The 20,660-nt window shown below is 46.7% G+C and overlaps 1 protein-coding gene across 2 annotated transcripts in view; it reads right to left on the minus strand.

The window, feature by feature from the left end:
- The window catches only part of LOC137371492 (collagen alpha-2(IV) chain-like), a 288,991-nt gene that overhangs the window by 210,231 nt on the left and 58,100 nt on the right, over positions 1–20,660 (minus strand). For both annotated transcript variants that reach the window (XM_068034179.1, XM_068034180.1), the window contains exon 2: positions 380–510. In XM_068034179.1, coding sequence (XP_067890280.1) covers positions 380–384 — 5 coding nt within the window. In that variant the 5' untranslated portion in view covers positions 385–510. The remainder of the gene's footprint in view (positions 1–379; positions 511–20,660) is intronic.

Below are 20,660 nucleotides of genomic sequence, written 5' to 3' on the forward strand. Positions count from 1 at the left end.
GTGGTGGGGAGTTGGATGGGGTACAGTGTGTGTCAGAGATGGGGAGGAGTTGGATGGGGTACAGTGTGTGTCGGAGAGGGTGGGGAGTTGGATGGGGTACAGTGTGCGTCGGAGATGGTGGGGAGTTGGATGGGGTACAGTGTGTGTCGGAGGTGGTGGGGAGTTGGATGGGGTACTGTGTGTGTGTGAGAGGGTGGGGTGTTGGATGGGGTACAGTGTGTGTGTGAGAGGGTGGGGATTTGGATGGGGTATAGTGTTTGTAATTCCCATCATGGTATGATTTTGTTTGTGGCTTTTTCAGGCCCTCAGACAGTTTTGCTGTTATTTCTCTTGTTTATTGTTCGTCCAGATCAGAGCAGAGATGATTGGAAAAACGTACCACATGCTTGTCCTCTGGGAAATTTTCAGTGAATTAATTTTGCTTTTGAATTTCCCTCTGCTCCGCAGCAGGATGTCCAACGTGCAGCAAGCTCGATTCCAGCTAACTCTGAAGGAAATGCTTCATTAAACCTGAGTGAAAATAAAAGCCATAGAAATGTGAATCAATCAAACAACTTTGCAAACTTGACCTGTAAGAAGTTCAAAGTCACATCACATCAAAAACTTCTGAACCCTCCCACACACATCTGTTTGATTTTTGAACCTTGGTTAGAATGAGGCAGATTGTGAGCAAAGTAAAGAAACAGTCAGGGATATCAGACGTACCTCAATATTACTGCTGCTTGCACACATTCCTGCCTTGCACACTCAGTTTTCTTGCCTTATACACTCAGTGTTCCTCCCCCTTACACACAGTGTTCCTGCTCCTTGCACACTCCGTGTTCCTGCCTTATACACTCAGTGTTCCTGCTCCTTGCACACGCAGTGTTCCTGCCTTGCACACTCAGAGTTCCTGCTCCTTACACACTCAGTGCTCCTGCCTCTCACACTCAGTGTTCCTGCTCCTTACACACTCGGTGTTCCTGCTCCTTACACACTCGGTGTTCCTGCCTCTCACACTCAGTGTTCCTGCTCCTTACACACTCAGTGGTCATGCCCTTTATATATTCAGTACCCCTGCTCCTTACACACTCAGTGTTCCTATTCCAAATACACCCCATGTTTGTGGTGTTAGAATCCTAGAATCATAGAATGGTTACAGGACAGAGGGAGGTCATGCGGCCCATCGTGTCCATACTGGCTCTCTGCAAGAACAATTCATCTAGTCCCACTCCCCCGCCTTTTCCCCATAGCCCTACAAATTTTTTCTCTTTGATAATTATCCAATTCTCTTTTGAGGATGTCACCAAGAGGCAGCACTGTCATTGAGGAAGATGAGGAAGCCAATGATAAGTTTTAAGGAACTCTGGAGGTGATAGTGCAAGATGGGATGCCATCATTAGTGATGCTGTTGTTGGCTCTGTCTGGATAGATAGGACTGTGACCCTGTGTGGGAAGTAGCTGGACAATGGGAGAGAGCACAATGGCCATGATCAAACATGCCCAACACTGCACAGTGGTCAAAGAGGACCAGAGGAGATAATGTCCAACAGTCACGCTCATAAGCAGATGTCATTCATGACTTTGGGCCCTCTTTGGCACTGTGAAATGGGTGGAAACCTGATTGGAAAGTTGTGAACTGAGAGTTATGGCACAGATAGGTTAAATATTACAGAGTTCTAACAGAAACAGTGAACAGAATCAACAATGGAAATGCAGTGGATACGATTTATATGCATTTCCAAAAAAACATTTAGAAGGTACCAGATAAGAGACGACAATAACAATGGCACATAAAATCAAAGCAATTGTGGTCATGTGGTTAGAAAGTAAAGATTAAAGGTAAAGTGTTTGTGAAAAATCTAAACAGCACCAATTAGAAACAGTCTTTAAAGTCTTCACTCAGAGAGTGGTGAGAATGTGAAACTCACTACCACAGGGAGTAGTTGAGGTGAATAGTATTGATACATTTAAGGGGAAGCTGGATAAACACATGGGGAAGAAAGGAATAGAAGGATATGGTGATGGGGTAAGACAAAGAGGGCTGGGAGGAGGCTCGTGCGGAACAGAAACACCGCACGGACCGAATGGCCTGTGTCTGTGCTGCAAAAACAATGTAATTCTATGACTCGTTAGCTCCATTTCCTCTAAACTTTGCCCATTGCCTTTGTTCAATACATTTGCATTGATGAAATGTGTTATTTGCAGAACTAGGAAAGATTGTGATCCAGAAACCAGAGCCCCATCTAAAACCATTCCACCCAAAAAACTCTTATTTCCCACATTAACATAGTCTGGTTGAAGTTACCAGAACAAAATGTTCTTTAAGTTAACATTAGCATTTACTGAGCATTCATACAGTTGTGTATAGGAAACTATTGAGGCCAGTATCCTTTTATAGGCAAACATTCTCTTCCTGTGACATCATGCTCTTATGACCCATGTGTAACATTGCAAGTTTCATAGCTTGATCAAAAACGATTTGGTTGCTTGTGATGGAAACAAACATCCATTAACTTCAAAGGCCCTTTCATCTGTTGAACTTCCAGGGCTCTTTTCTCATGCCACTAATTCAAAAACTCTGTTGAGGGCACAAAAATGAGAAGCCCCACACAAAATCCTTTCCAGTTGTATGCCTGATGGATTGAGCAAGTGACCCATACATGCCAGGACGATCCCAGGTCTGACTACCAACCCCCACCCCCCACCCCGCCACAACTCCCACAAGCCCAATCTGTACTTAGCTGACCCTAGCCAAGTTGGGGATTGATGGTCAGGAGCAGGAGAGGGAAAACAGTCAAAGATTCCACTCGTTTTCAATGTCAAATCAGTTCCAGGTTCAGGCTCAGCTGTGATGACACTCATAGTTCACCAAGACTTGGTGAAAGAGATTAGGGCCCCATTCGGGGGGTGCCCAGCACTTATAGAACTGTACCTCCAAATGGAGCCAATATCTTCCATTATGGAGGAGGTCAGGGAAGGGAGTAATTTGATATTGAAGTGAAATAGTACATTCCCTGGAAATTCCACTTGAATGTAACTGTGGTGATGAACAGCCTTGACAATCACCTCCTCCAACTATACACCAAGCTGTGACTGCAATAAAAACTCTTAAATTCAAAAGCAACAAATCAACAATGAGCAAAAATCAAACCAAATTTCCATCCATGAATGAATGCTCAGAAAGTATAATGTAACAGAAGGCCATGTGACCAATCACAAGGTAATTATGGCAGAGAAAGGCCATTCAGCCCATCTTAGTTAATCTACCCAAAACAACCCTACAGCTCCCCAGTGCCCTGTCTCTTTTTAAAAAATAATCCCATGACTCCCTTGCTTTTGTACTCTATGCCTCTGTTAATAAAGTCCTGGATTCTGTGCTTTTTTAAACACCTTCTCAATTTGTCCTGCAACCTTCAAAGAATCACAGAATTGTTACAGAACAGAAGGAGGCCATTTGGCCCATCATGTCTGCACTGGCTCTCCAAACAGCAATTCACCTACTGTCACTCCCCACCTTCTCCCCGTAGCCCTGCACATTCTTCCTTTTCAGATAACAATCCAATTTCCTCTTGAATGCCTCAATTGAATCTGCCTCCACCACACTCTCAGGCAGAGCATTCCAAATACTAACCATTCACTGCGTGAAAAGTTTTTCCTCATGTCGCTTTTGTTGCTTTTGCCAATTACCTTAAATCTGTACCCTTCTGTTTTCTATTCTTCCACCAATGGGAACAGTTTCTCTCTATCTACTCTGTCCAGACCCCTCATGATTTTGAATACCTCTATCAAACCACCTCTCAGCCTTCTCTTCTCCAAGGAAAACAGACCTAACTTCTCCCATCTATCCACATAACTAAAGTTCCTCATCTTTCTCATTAATCTTTACTGCACTCTCTCCAATGCCTTCACATCTGTCCTAAAGTGTGGCACAGAGAATTGGACACATTACTCCCGTTGAGACCAAACCAGTGTTCTCTCCAAGTTTAACATAACCTCCTTGTTCTTGTACTCTATGCCCAGGATACTGTATGCGATATTAACTGCTCTCTCAACCCGTCCTGCCATCTTCAATGATTTGTGCACATATACACCGAGGTCCCTCTGCTTCTGCACCCCCTTTAGAATTGTACCCTTTATTTTATATTGTCTCTCCATGTTCTTCCTACCAAAATGAATCACTTCACATTTCTGTGCATTAAATTTCTTCTGCCACCTGTCTATGTCCTTTTGAAGTTCTACACTATCCTCCTCACAGTTCCAAATAGTTCCCAAGTTTCGTATTATCTGCAAATTTTGAAATTGTGTCCTGTACACCAAGGTCTAGGTCATTAATATATAATCAGGAAGAGCAAGGGTCCCAACACTGACCCCTGGGGAACTCCACTACAAAACTTCCTCCAGCCCAAAAAACATCCATTAGCCACTACTCTCTGTTTCCTGTCACTCAGCCAATTTCGTATCCATGTTGCTACCATCCTTTTTATTCCATGAGCTATAACTTTGCTCACAAGTCTGTTGTATGATCCTGTATCATACATAGAACATACAGCACAGAACAGGCCCTTCGGCCCACAATGTTGTGCCGATCCTTTGTCCTCTGTCAAGGACAATTTAATCTATACCCCATCATTCTCCTTTATCCATATACCTATCCAAAAGCCTTTTGAAAGTCCCTAAAGTTTCTGACTCAACAACTTCCCCGGGCAAGGCATTCCATGCCTCGACCACTCTCTGGGTAAAGAACCTTCCCCTGACATCCCCCTTATATCTCCCACCCTTCACCTTAAATTTATGACCCCTTGTAACGCTTTGCTCCACCCGGGGAAAAAGTTTCTGACTGTCTACCCTATCTATTCCCCTGATCATAAAATCATAAAATCATAGAAAGTTTACAGCACAGAAAGAGTCCACTTGGCCAAATGCCTTTTGGACATCCATGTACACAATGCAGGTACAGCAAGCAATTAAGAAGGCAAATGATATGTTAGCCTTCATTGCAAGAGGATTTGAGTATAGGAGTAAAAATGTATTACTGCAATTATATAGAGCCTTGGTGAGACTGCACATGGAGTATTGTGTGTAGTTTTGTCCTCCTTACCTAAGGAAAGGTATACTTAGCCATCGAGGGAGTGCAACGAAGGTTCACCAGACTGATTCCTGGGATGAAGGGATTGTCCTATGAGGAAAGATTAAATAGACTGGGACTTTGTTCTCTGGAGTTTAGAAGACTATTTACATGCTGGTAGAAGATTTTTGGATTCCCTTTTATGTCGACTGCCATTCTATTCTCATACTCTCTCTTTGCCAGTCTTATTTTCCTCTTCACCTTCCCTCTCAACTTATTGCATTTGGTCTGATTCTCACTTGAAGAATTCAACTGAAGTGCATCATACACACTATTTTTGGTTTCATCCTAATCTCTATCTCCCTCATCATCCAAGGAGCCCTGTCTTGGTTCCCTTACCTTTTGCCCTTGTTGGAATGTTCCCAGACTGTACCTGAAGCACCTCTTCCTCAAAGATAACCCATTGTTCTGTCACAGTTTTTCCTGTCATTCTTTGGTTCCATTCCACCCTTGTTAGATCCCTTTGTATCACATTGAAATGAGCCCTCTTCCAATCTAGTCATTCTACCTTATATTGTTCCTTGCTTTTCTGCATTAAGAGTCCAAACCTTATGATACGATGATCACTCTTACCCAGGTGCTCCCCCACAGACACTTGCCCACCTGGCCCACCTCATTTCTGGATCCAGCAATGCCTCCTTTCGAGTTGGGCTGAGGCCATACTGATCAAGGTGGTTCTCCTAAACACATTTCAAAATTCCTCCCACTCCTGACCCTTCACTCTAAAATTGCACACCTTCCCTTTTGTTCTCTTCCCCCCCCCCCGCCCCCATCCCCACTTTACTTGCTTAAAACCTATTACATTTCTAACCTTTACTAGTTCTGATGAAAGGTCACAGACTTGAAACGTTAACTCTGTTTCTCTGTCCATAGATGCTGCCAGAACTGCTGAGTATTTCTAGCACTTTCTGTTTTTATCCCTGTGGCAGTGCAGCACTCCCTCAGTACTGACCCTCCGACAGTGCAGCACTCCCTCAGTACTGACCCTCTGACAGTGCAGCACTCCCTCACTACTGACCCTCTGACAGTAAAGCACTCCCTCAGTACTTACCCTCTGACAGTGCAGCACTCCCTCAGTACTGACCCTCTGACAGTGCAGCACTCCCTCACTACTGACCCTCTGACAGTAAAGCACTCCCTCAGTACTGACCCTCCGACAGTGCAGTGCTCTCTCAGTACTGACCCTCTGACAGTGCAGCACTCCCTCAGTACTGACCCTCTGACAGTGCAGCACTCCCTCAGTACTGACCCTCTGACAGTGCAGCGCTCCCTCAGTACTGCATTCAAGTGTTAGACTTCATTTCGGTGCTCAATCCCTGCAGTGGGACCTGAACTGAGTCTTACAACTTAAAGGCAAGTGAGCTACCAAAGGAGCCACAGATGGAACACTGAACCATATACGGTCCCGACACCAATCCCTGGGGTGTTCCACTTAACCTCTTCCCTCAATATAATTCCTGTCACAAGAACGCACTCTTTCTTTTACCCCTCAGCTAATTTGTTATCCATTCGTAAAGTTTTCCCCTGAATCCCCCAGTTTGAAGCTAATTTAGTCGCCTTTTATGTGGAACGCTATCTAATCCTTATTGAAAAGTTGATCTTTGAAATTGAAGGTCTCTCCAAAAATCCACTTGAGATGTTTTAGTTTCACCTCTATGGTTTGGAGATAGTTCAGCACAGAACCTGCAGTGTTCTTTGATCTATTGACATAATCGCTTCTTAATGTGGGACAACCTGCTACCGAACCCTTTATTTTACATAACATCAAAGACAAAATAATTCTACACTTTCATGTATTCCAGACGGTTGAGAATTCACAATTCCACTCCAGAGACATGAGCACAGAGTCCAGGCTGACCATCCAGTGCACTACTGAGGGAGTGCAGCACGATCGGAGGCGAAGTACTGAGGGAGTGCAGCACTATTGGACGGGCAGTACTGAGGGAGCTCTGAACTTTTGGAGGGTCAGTACTGAGGGAGTGCTGCACTGTCAGAGGGTCAGTACTGAGGGAGCGTTGCACTGTTGGAGGGTCAGTACTGAGGGAGTGCTGCACTGTCAGAGGGGCAGTACTGAGGGAGCTCTGCACTGTCGGAAGGTCAGTACTGAGGGAGCGCTGCACTGTCGGAGGGGCAGTACTGAGGGAGTGCTGCACTGTCGGAGGGTCAGTACTGAGGGAGTTTTTAAAATATTTGTTCACGCGATATGGGCATCGCTGGCTAGGCCATCGTTTATTGCCCATCCCTAATTGCCCTTGAGAAGGTGATGGTGAGCTGCCCTCTTGAATCGCTGCAGTCCGTGGGGTGTAAGTACACCCCAGTGCTGTTAGGGAGGGAGTTCCAGGATTTTGACCCAGCGACAGTGAAGGAACGGTGATATAGTTCCAAGTCAGGATGGTGTGTGACTTGGAGGGGAACATGCAGGTGGTAGTGTTCCGATGAATTTGCTGCCCTTGTCCTTTTAGGTGGTAGAGGTCACGGGTTTGGAAGGTGCTGTCTAAGGAGTCTTGGTGCATTGCTGCAATGCATCTTGTAGATGGTACACACTGCTGCCACTGTGCCTAGGTGGTAAAGGGAGTGAATGTTTGTGGATGGGGTGTTAATCAAAAGGGCTGTTTTGTCCTGGATGACGTCAAGCTTCTTGAGTGTTGTTGGAGCTGCACCCATCCAGGCAAGTGGAAAGTATTCCAACACACTCCTAATTTGTGCCTTGTAGATAGTGGACAGGCTTTGGGGAGTCAGGAGGTGAGTTACTCACCGCAGGATTCCTAGCCTCTGACCTGCTCTTGTAGCCACGGTATTTATATGGCTGGTCCAGTTCAGTTTCTGGTCAATGGTGACCCCCAGGATGTTGATAGTGGGGATTCTGCAATCGTACTGCCATTGAATGTCAAGGGGAGATGGATAGATTCTCTCTTGTTGGAGATGGTCATTGCCTGGCACTTGTGTGGCACAAATGTTACTTGCCACTTATCAGCCCAAGCCTCAATATTATCCAGGTCTTGCTGCATTTATACACGGACTGCTTCAGGATCTGAGGAGTCGCGAATGGTGCTGAACATTGTGCAATCATCAGCGAACATCCTCACTTCTGACCTTCTGATTGAAGAAGGTCATTGATGAAGCAGCTGAAGATGGTTGGGCCTAGGACACTACCCTGAGGAACTCAAGTAGTGATGTCCTGGGACTGAGATGATTGACGTCCAATAACCACAACCATCTTCCTTTGCACTAGGTATGACTCCAACCAGCGGAGAGCTTTCCCCCTGATTCCTATTGACTCCAGTTTTGCTAGGGCTCCTTGATGCCATACTCGGTCAAATGCTGCCTTGATGTCAAGGGCAGTCACTCTCACCTCACCTCTTGAGTTCAGCTCTTTTATCCATGTTTGAACCAAGGCTGTAATGAGCTCAGGTGCTGAGTGGCCCTGGTGGAAACCAAACTGAGCATCAGTGAGCAGGTTATTGCTAAGCAAGTGCCGCTCGATGGCACTGTTGATGACACCTTCCATCACTTTACTGATGATTGAGAGTAGGCTGATGGGGCGGTAATTGGCCGGGTTGGACTTGGCCTGCTTTTTGTGTACAGGACATACCTGGGCAATTTTCCACATTGCAGGGTAGATGCCAGTGTTGTAGCTGTACTGGAACAGCTTGGCTAGGGGCGCGGCAAGTTCTGGAGCACAGGTCTTCAGTACTATTGCCGGAATGTTGTCAGGGCCCATAGCCTTTGCAGTATCCAGTGTCTTCAGTCGTTTCTGGATATCTCACGGAGTGAATCGAATTAGCTGAAGTCTGGCATCTGTGATGCTGGGGACTTCAGGAGGAGGCCGAGATGGATCATCAACCCGGCACTTCTGGCTGAAGATTGTTGCAAATGCTTCAGCCTTATCTTTCGCACTGTGTGCTGGGCTCCCCCATCATTGAGGATGGGGATATTTGTGGAGACACCTCCTCCAGTGAGTTGTTTAATTGTCGCATTCACACTGGATGTAGCAGGACTGCAGAGCTTAGATCTGATCCATTGGGTGTGGGATTGCTTAGATCTGTCTATTGTATGCTGCTTATGCAGTTTGGCATGCAAGTAGTCCTGGGTTGTAGCTTCACCAGGTTGGCACCTCATTTTGAGGTATGCCTGTTGCTGCTCCTGGCATGCCCTCCTGCACTTTTCATTGAACCAGGGTTGGTCTCCTGGCTTGATGGTAATGGTAGGGTGGGGGATATGCCGGGCCCTGAGGTTACAGATTGTGGTTGAGTACAATTCTGCTGCTGCTGATGGCCCACAGCGCCTCATGGATGCCCAGTTTTGCATTGCCAGATCTGTGCTGCACTGTCAGAGGATCAGTACTGAGCGGGTGCTGCACTGTCAGAGCGGCAGTACTGAGGGAGTGCTGCACTGTCAGAGCGGCAGTACTGAGGGAGTGCTGCACTGTCAGAGCGGCAGTACTGAGGGAGTGCTGCACTGTCGGAGGGTCAGTACTGAGGAAGTGCTGCACTATTGGAGGGTCAGTACTGAGGGAGTGCTGTACTGTCAGACGGTCAATACTGATGGAGTGCTATACTGTTGGAGGGTCAGTACTGAGGGAGTGCTGCACTGTTGGAGGGTCAGTACTGAAGGAGTGCTGAACTGTCAGAGGGTCAGTACTGAGGGAGTGCTGCATTGTCGGAGGGTCAGTACTGAGGGAGTTCTGCACAGATGGAGGGTCAGTACTGAGGGAGTACTGCACTGATGGAGGGTCAGTACTGAGGGAGTGCTGAACTGTCAGAGGGTCAGTACTGATGGAGTTCTGCACTGATGGAGGGTCAGTACTGAGGGAGTGCTGAACTGTCAGAGGGTCAGTACTGAGGGAGTGCTGCATTGTCGGAGGGTCAGTACTGAGGGAGTTCTGCACTGATGGAGGGTCAGTACTGAGGGAGTTCTGCACTGATGGAGGGTCAGTACTGAGGTAGTGCTGTACTGTCAGAGGGTCAGTACTGAGGGAGTGCTGCACTATTGGAGGGTCAGTACTGAGGGAGTGCTGTACTGTCAGAGGGTCAGTACTGAGGGAGTGCTGCACTGTCGGATGGTCAGTACTGAGGGAGTGCTGCACTGTTCGAGGGGCAGTACCGAGGGAGTGCTGCACTGTCGAGGGAATTCCTTCAGTTCGGCAGACAAGTTGGAAGGTCATGGTGGGTTCAGGGCTTTGCTGAGGATTTGTGGATACCGTTCCTGTCGAGGATGGAGGGATGCAGAAAAGTTCGCGATTGTGGTGAAAGGTCAAGGTTGTTTTCTGGTTATAGCAGCAGAAGGAGAAAGAGAACTATTTAACATTGGATCCTTTTCCACCTCCTCACCTCTGGGGCAGATGTCCTTCGCGTGCCTAATTCTAGGAATGTTGATAGTCAAGGAGTCGGAGGGATGGTGTGGAATCCCCTCCCCCGCTATATTCACACACACACCCGCCCTCCCACACCCACAAGGCAGGAATGAGGGGGTTAAAATCCGGGTAGATAAACGTGATAATGTGCGAGCAAGTCCCTTCTTTCCAATCATTTCACCTTCCTCCAGCACAAAGCACCAAAGCTGCAAAGTTCCTTGAGATTGGCCAATGTTACATCACTGCAGGATTAACGGAAGCTCCACTTACATGGGGAACCACAGATTGCGCCAATCTGGCGGCAAAGTTACTCTGGTCATTTGGTCAGTGACCCCTCCTCTGAGGAAATTTGGGGCAATAATCTGACTGCGGAGTTAGAGGGGTAAGTTTAGAACACAGAGCTCCAGTGTGTAGTGTCGCTGGTCAGGAGCAGATCCCAGACTGGGCAATATGCAGTCACCACCTCTTCACCAACTCACACAACCATCCAGCAACACTCCGCTCAGTAACACTCCACTCAGTAACACTCCGCTCAATAACATTCCGCGAAGTAACACTCCGTTCAGTAACACTCCGCTCAGTAACACTCCACTCAGTAACACTTCACTCAATAACAATCCGCAAAGTAACACACCGCTCAACAACACTCCACTCAGGAACACTCCGCTCAGTAACACTCCGCTCAATAACATTCCATGAAGTAACACTTCACTCAATAACATTCCGCGAAGTAACACTCCGCTCAGTAACACTCCACTCAGTAACACTTCACTCAATAACAATCCGCAAAGTAACACACCGCTCAACAACACTCCACTCAGGAACACTCCGCTCAGTAACACTCCGCTCAATAACATTCCATGAAGTAACACTTCACTCAATAACATTCCGCGAAGTAACACTCCGCTCAGTAACACTCCGCTCAGTAACAGTTCCCTCAGTAACACCCCAAACAGTATCACTCTACTCAGTAACACTCCACTCAGTAACACTTCACTCAATAACATTCCGTTTAGTAACACTCCGTTCAGTAACACTCCGCTCAGTAACACTCCGCTCAGTAACAGTTCCCTCAGTAACACCCCAAACAGTATCACTCTACTCAGTAACACTCCACTCAGTAACACTCCACTCAGTAACATTCTGCTCAGTAACATTCCGCTCAGTAACACTCCGTTCAGTAACACTCCGCTCAGTAACAGTTCCCTCAGTAACACTCCAATCTGTAACACTCCGCTCCGTAACACTCTACTCAGTAACACTCCATTCAGTAACACTCCGCTCAATAACATTCCACTCAGTGACACTCCACTCAGGAACACTTCACTCAGTAACACTCCACTCAGTAACACACCGCCCTGTGACACTTCGCTCAGTAACACTCCGCTCAGTAACACTCTGCTCAGCAACACTCCGCTCAGTAACATTCCACTCAGTAACACATCGCCCTGTAACACTCTGCTCAGTAACACTCCGCTCAGTAACACACCGCTCAGTAACACTCTGCTCAACAACCCGCAGCTCGGTAACACTCCGCTCAGTAACACTACACTCAGTAACACTCCACTCAGTAACACGTCGCTCAGTAACACTACACTCAGTAACACTCCGCTCAGTAACACTCCACTCAGTAACACTCGGCTCAGTAACAATCTACTCAGCAACACTCTACTCAGTAACACTCCGCTCAGTAACACTCCACTCAGTAACACTCCACTCAGTAACAGTCCACTCAGTAACACTCCACTCAGTAACACTTCACACCGTAACACTCCGTTCAGTTACACTCCGCTCAGTAACATTTCGTTCAATAACACTCCACTCAGTGACACTCCACTTAGTAACACTCCACTCAGTAACACTTCACTCAGTAACACTCCACTCAGTAACACTCCACTCAGTTACATTCTACTCAGTAACATTCCGCTCAGTAACAGTCCGTTCAGTAACACTCCAATCTGTAACACTCCGCTCCGTAACACTCTACTCAGTAACACTCTGTTCAGTAACACTCTACTCAGTAACACTCCGTTCAGTAACACTCCGCTCAATAACATTCCACTCAGTGACACTCCACTCAGGAACACTCCACTCAGTAACACTCCGCTCAGTAACAGTTCCCTCAGTAACACTCCAATCTGTAACACTCCGCTCCGTAACACTCTACTCAGTAACACTCTGTTCAGTAACACTCTACTCAGTAACACTCCACTCAGTAACAGTCCGTTCAGTAACACTCCAATCTGTAACACTCCGCTCCGTAACACTCTACTCAGTAACACTCCGTTCAGTAACACTCTACTCAGTAACACTCCGTTCAGTAACACTCTGCTCAATAACATTCCACTCAGTGACACTTCACTCAGTAACACTCCACTCAGTAACACTCCACTCAGTAACACTCCACTCAGTAACACTTCACTCAGTAACACTCCACTCAGTAACACTCCACTCAGTAACACTCCACTCAGTAACAGTTCCCTCAGTAACACACCAATCTGTAACACTCCGCTCCGTAACACTCTACTCAGTAACACTCTGTTCAGTAACACTCTACTCAGTAACACTCCGTTCAGTAACACTCCACTCAGGAACACTTCACTCAGTAACACTCCACTCAGTAACACTTCACTCAGTAACATTCCACTCAGTAACATTCCACTCAGGAACACTTCACTCAGTAACACTCCACTCAGTAACACTCCACTCAGTAACACTTCACTCAGTAATAATCCGCTCAGTAACACTTCACTCAGTAACACTCCACTCAGTAACACTTCACTCAGTAATAATCCACTCAGGAACACTTCACTCAGTAACACTCCACTCAGTAACACTTCACTCAGTAACACTTCACTCAGTAACATTCCACTCAGGAACACTCCACTCAGTAACACACCGCTCAGTAACACTCTACGCAGCAACACTCTGCTCAGCAACACTCCGCTCAGTAACACTTCGCTCAGTAACACACCGCTCAGTAACACTCCGCTCAGCAACACTCTACACAGTAACACTCCGCTCTCTAACACTCCGCTCAGTAACACTCCGCTCAGTAACATTTCACTCAGTAACATTCTGCTCAGTAACACTCTAATCAATAACATTCCGCTCAGTAACACTCCACTCAGTAACACTCCACTCAGTAACAGTCCACTCAGTAACACTCCACTCAGTAACACTTCACACCGTAACACTCCGTTCAGTTACACTCCGCTCAGTAACATTTCGTTCAATAACACTCTTCTCAATAACACTCCACTCAGTGACACTCCACTTAGTAACACTCCACTCAGTAACACTTCACTCAATAACAATCCGCAAAGTAACACACCGCTCAACAACACTCCACTCAGGAACACTCCGCTCAGTAACACTCCGCTCAATAACATTCCATGAAGTAACACTTCACTCAATAACATTCCGCGAAGTAACACTCCGTTCAGTAACACTCCGCTCAGTAACAGTTCCCTCAGTAACACCCCAAACAGTATCACTCTACTCAGTAACACTCCACTCAGTAACACTTCACTCAATAACATTCCGTTTAGTAACACTCCGTTCAGTAACACTCCGCTCAGTAACACTCCGCTCAGTAACAGTTCCCTCAGTAACACCCCAAACAGTATCACTCTACTCAGTAACACTCCACTCAGTAACACTCCACTCAGTAACATTCTGCTCAGTAACATTCCGCTCAGTAACACTCCGTTCAGTAACACTCCACTCAGTAACACTCCGCTCAGTAATAGTTCCCTCAGTAACACTCCAATCTGTAACACTCCGCTCCGTAACACTCTACTCAGTAACACTCCATTCAGTAACACTCCGCTCAATAACATTCCACTCAGTGACACTCCACTCAGGAACACTTCACTCAGTAACACTCCACTCAGTAACACACCGCCCTGTAACACTTCGCTCAGTAACACTCCGCTCAGTAACACTCTGCTCAGCAACACTCCGCTCAGTAACATTCCACTCAGTAACACATCGCCCTGTAACACTCTGCTCAGTAACACTCCGCTCAGTAACACACCGCTCAGTAACACTCTGCTCAACAACCCTCAGCTCAGTAACACTCTGCTCAAAAACACGCCGCTCGGTAACACTCCGCTCAGTAACACTACACTCAGTAACACTCCACTCAGTAACACGTCGATCAGTAACACTACACTCAGTAACACTCCGCTCAGTAACACTCGGCTCAGTAACATTCCGCTCAGTAACACTCTACTCAATAACACTCCGCACAGTAACACTCCACTCAGTAACACTCCACTCAGTAACAGTCCACTCAGTAACACTCCACTCAGTAACACTCGGCTCAGTAACAATCTACTCAGCAACACTCTACTCAGCAACACTCTACTCAGTAACACTCCACTCAGGAACACTCCGCTCAGTAACAGTTCCCTCAGTAACACTCCAATCTGTAACACTACGCTCCATAACACCCTGCTCAGTAATATTCCGCTCAGTAACACTTCACTCAGTAACACTTCACACCGTAACACTCCGTTCAGTTACACTCCGCTCAGTAACATTTCGTTCAATAACACTCTTCTCAATAACACTCTACTCAGTGACACTCCACTTAGTAACACTCCACTCAGTAACACTTCACTCAGTAACACTCCACTCAGTAACACTCCACTCAGTTACATTCTACTCAGTAACATTCCGCTCAGTAACATTCCTTCAGTAACACTCCAATCTGTAACACTCCGCTCCGTAACACTCTACTCATTAACACTCTGTTCAGTAACACTCCACTCAGTAACACTCTGTTCAGTAACACTCTACTCAGTAACACTCCGTTCAGTAACACTCCGCTCAATAACATTCCACTCAGTGACACTCCACTCAGGAACACTCCACTCAGTAACACTCCACTCAGTAACAGTTCCCTCAGTAACACTCCAATCTGTAACACTCCGCTCCGTAACACTCTACTCAGTAACACTCTGTTCAGTAACACTCTACTCAGTAACACTCCGTTCAGTAACACTCTACTCAGTAACACTCCGTTCAGTAACACTCTGCTCAATAACATTCCACTCAGTGACACTCCACTCAGGAACACTTCACTCAGTAACACTCCACTCAGTAACACTTCACTCAGTAACACTCCACTCAGTAACACTCCACTCAGTAACACTTCACTCAGTAACACTCCACTCAGTAACACTCCACTCAGTAACACTTCACTCAGTAACACTCCACTCAGTAACACTCCACTCAGTAACACTCCGCTCATTAACACTTTACTCAGCAACACCCTGCTCAGTAATAATCCGCTCAGTAACACTTCACTCAGTAACACTCCACTCAGTTACATTCTACTCAGTAACACTCCACTCAGTAACACTCCACTCAGTAACAGTTCCCTCAGTAACACTCCAATCTGTAACACTCCGCTCCGTAACACTCTACTCAGTAACACTCTGTTCAGTAACACACTACTCAGTAACACTCCGTTCAGTAACACTCCGCTCAATAACATTCCACTCAGTGACATTCCACTCATGAACACTTCACTCAGTAACACTCCACTCAGTAACACTTCACTCAGTAACACTCCACTCAGTAACATTCCACTCAGGAACACTTCACTCAGTAACACTCCACTCAGTAACACTCCACTCAGTAACACTTCACTCAGTAATAATCCGCTCAGTAACACTTCACTCAGTAACATTCCGCACAGTAACACACCGACCTGTAACACTCCGCTCAGTAACACACCGCTCAGTAACACTTCGCTCAGTAACACACCGCTCAGTAACACTTCGCTCAGTAACACATCGCTCAGTAACACTCCGCTCAGTAACACTCTACGCAGCAACACTCTGCTCAGCAACACTCCGCTCAGTAACACTTCGCTCAGTAACACACCGCTCAGTAACACTCCGCTCAGCAACACTCTACACAGTAACACTCCGCTCTCTAACACTCCGCTCAGTAACACTCCACTCAGTAACATTTCACTCAGTAACATTCTGCTCAGTAACACTCTAATCAGTAACATTCCGCTCAGTAACATTCCGCTCAGTAACACTCCGTTCAGTAACACTCCACTCAGTAACACTCCGCTCAGTAACAGTTCCCTCAGTAACACTCCAATCTGTAACACTCCGCTCCGTAACACTCTACTCAGTAACACTCCATTCAGTAACACTCCGCTCAATAACATTCCACTCAGTGACACTCCACTCAGGAACACTTCACTCAGTAACACTCCACTTAGTAACACGTCGCTCAGTAACACTCCGCTCAGTAACATTCCACTCAGTAACACATCGCCCTGTAACACTCCGCTCAGTAACATTCCACTCAGTAACACATCGCCCTGTAACACTCTGCTCAGTAACACTCCGCTCAGTAACACACTGCTCAGTAACACTCTGCTCAACAACCCTCAGCTCAGTAACACTCTGCTCAATAACACGCCGCTCGGTAACACTCCGCTCAGTAACACTACACTCAGTAACACTCCACTCAGTAACACGTCGCTCAGTAACACTCCGCTCAGTAACATTCCACTCAGTAACACATCGCCCTGTAACACTCTGCTCAGTAACACTCCGCTCAGTAACACACCGCTCAGTAACACTCTGCTCAACAACCCGCAGCTCGGTAACACTCCGCTCAGTAACACTACACTCAGTAACACTCCACTCAGTAACACGTCGCTCAGTAACACTACACTCAGTAACACTCCGCTCAGTAACACTCGGCTCAGTAACATTCCGCTCAGTAACACTCTACTCAATAACACTCCGCACAGCAACACTCCACTCAGTAACTCTCCACTCAGTAACAGTCCACTCAGTAACACTCAACTCAGTAACACTTGGCTCAGTACCAATCTACTCAGCAACACTCTACTCAGTAACACTCCGCTCAGTAACACTCCACTCAGTAACAGTCCACTCAGTAACACTCCACTCAGTAACACTTCACACCGTAACACTCCGTTCAGTAACACTCCGCTCAGTAACATTTCGTTCAATAACACTCTTCTCAATAACACTCCACTCAGTGACACTCCACTCAGTAACACTCCACTCAGTAACACTTCACTCAGTAACACTCCACTCAGTAACACTCCACTCAGTAACACTCCGCTCATTAACACTTTACTCAGCAACACCCTGCTCAGTAATAATCCGCTCAGTAACACTTCACTCAGTAACACTCCACTCAGTTACATTCTACTCAGTAACACTCCACTCAGTAACACTCCACTCAGTAACAGTTCCCTCAGTAACACTCCAATCTGTAACACTCCGCTCCGTAACACTCTACTCAGTAACACTCTGTTCAGTAACACACTACTCAGTAACACTCCGTTCAGTAACACTCCGCTCAATAACATTCCACTCAGTGACATTCCACTCATGAACACTTCACTCAGTAACACTCCACTCAGTAACACTTCACTCAGTAACACTCCACTCAGTAACATTCCACTCAGGAACACTTCACTCAGTAACACTCCACTCAGTAACACTCCACTCAGTAACACTCCACTCAGTAACACTTCACTCAGTAATAATCCGCTCAGTAACACTTCACTCAGTAACATTCCGCACAGTAACACACCGACCTGTAACACTCCGCTCAGTAACACACCGCTCAGTAACACTTCGCTCAGTAACACACCGCTCAGTAACACTTCGCTCAGTAACACATCGCTCAGTAACACTCTACGCAGCAACACTCTGCTCAGCAACACTCCGCTCAGTAACACTTCGCTCAGTAACACACCGCTCAGTAACACTCCGCTCAGCAACACTCTACACAGTAACACTCCGCTCTCTAACACTCCGCTCAGTAACACTCCACTCAGTAACATTTCACTCAGTAACATTCTGCTCAGTAACACTCTAATCAGTAACATTCCGCTCAGTAACATTCCGCTCAGTAACACTCCGTTCAGTAACACTCCACTCAGTAACACTCCGCTCAGTAACAGTTCCCTCAGTAACACTCCAATCTGTAACACTCCGCTCCGTAACACTCTACTCAGTAACACTCCATTCAGTAACACTCCGCTCAATAACATTCCACTCAGTGACACTCCACTCAGGAACACTTCACTCAGTAACACTCCACTTAGTAACACGTCGCTCAGTAACACTCCGCTCAGTAACATTCCACTCAGTAACACATCGCCCTGTAACACTCCGCTCAGTAACATTCCACTCAGTAACACATCGCCCTGTAACACTCTGCTCAGTAACACTCCGCTCAGTAACACACTGCTCAGTAACACTCTGCTCAACAACCCTCAGCTCAGTAACACTCTGCTCAATAACACGCCGCTCGGTAACACTCCGCTCAGTAACACTACACTCAGTAACACTCCACTCAGTAACACGTCGCTCAGTAACACTCCGCTCAGTAACATTCCACTCAGTAACACATCGCCCTGTAACACTCTGCTCAGTAACACTCCGCTCAGTAACACACCGCTCAGTAACACTCTGCTCAACAACCCGCAGCTCGGTAACACTCCGCTCAGTAACACTACACTCAGTAACACTCCACTCAGTAACACGTCGCTCAGTAACACTACACTCAGTAACACTCCGCTCAGTAACACTCGGCTCAGTAACATTCCGCTCAGTAACACTCTACTCAATAACACTCCGCACAGCAACACTCCACTCAGTAACTCTCCACTCAGTAACAGTCCACTCAGTAACACTCAACTCAGTAACACTTGGCTCAGTACCAATCTACTCAGCAACACTCTACTCAGTAACACTCCGCTCAGTAACACTCCACTCAGTAACAGTCCACTCAGTAACACTCCACTCAGTAACACTTCACACCGTAACACTCCGTTCAGTAACACTCCGCTCAGTAACATTTCGTTCAATAACACTCTTCTCAATAACACTCCACTCAGTGACACTCCACTTAGTAACACTCCACTCAGTAACACTTCACTCAGTAACACTCCACTCAGTAACACTCCACTCAGTTACATTCTACTCAGTAACATTCCGCTCAGTAACAGTCCGTTCAGTAACACTCCAATCTGTAACAATCCGCTCCGTAACACTCTACTCAGTAACACTCTGTTCAGTAACACTCTACTCAGTAACACTCCGTTCAGTAACACTCTGCTCAATAACATTCCACTCAGTGACACTCCACTCAGGAACACTCCACTCAGTAACACTCCGCTCAGTAACAGTTCCCTCAGTAACATTCCGCACAGTAACACACCGACCTGTAACACTCCGCTCAGTAACACACCGCTCAGTAACACTTCGCTCAGTAACACACCGCTCAGTAACACTCCGCTCAGTAACACATCGCTCAGTAACACTCTACGCAGCAACACTCTGCTCAGCAACACTCCGCTCAGTAACACTTCGCTCAGTAACACACCGCTCAGTAACACTTCGCTCAGTAACACACCGCTCAGTAACACTCTGCTCAGTAACACACCGCTCAGTAACACTCTACGCAGCAACACTCTGCTCAGCAACACTCCGCTCAGTAACACTTCGCTCAGTAACACACCGCTCAGTAACACTCCGCTCAGCAACACTCTACACAGTAACACTCCGCTCTCTAACACTCCGCTCAGTAACACTCCGCTCAGTAACATTTCACTCAGTAACATTCTGCTCAGTAACACTCTAATCAGTAACATTCCGCTCAGTAACATTCCGCTCAGTAACACTCCGTTCAGTAACACTCCAATCTGTAACACTCCGCTCCGTAACACTCTACTCAGTAACACTCCATTCAGTAACACTCCGCTCAATAACATTCCACTCAGTGACACTCCACTCAGGAACACTTCACTCAGTAACACTCCACTCAGTAACACACTGCCCTGTAACACTTCGCTCAGTAACACTCCGCTCAGTAACACACCGCTCAGTAACACTCTGCTCAACAACCCTCAGCTCAGTAACACTCTGCTCAATAACACGCCGCTCGGTAACACTCCGCTCAGTAACACTCCACTCAGTAACACGTCGCTCAGTAACACTCCGCTCAGTAACATTCCACTCAGTAACACATCGCCCTGTAACACTCTGCTCAGTAACACTCCGCTCAGTAACACACCGCTCAGTAACACTCTGCTCAACAACCCGCAGCTCGGTAACACTCCGCTCAGTAACACTACACTCAGTAACACTCCACTCAGTAACACTTCACACCGTAACA

This window comes from Heterodontus francisci, chromosome 6, assembly GCF_036365525.1.
Source record: "Heterodontus francisci isolate sHetFra1 chromosome 6, sHetFra1.hap1, whole genome shotgun sequence".
Lineage (NCBI taxonomy): Eukaryota > Metazoa > Chordata > Chondrichthyes > Heterodontiformes > Heterodontidae > Heterodontus > Heterodontus francisci.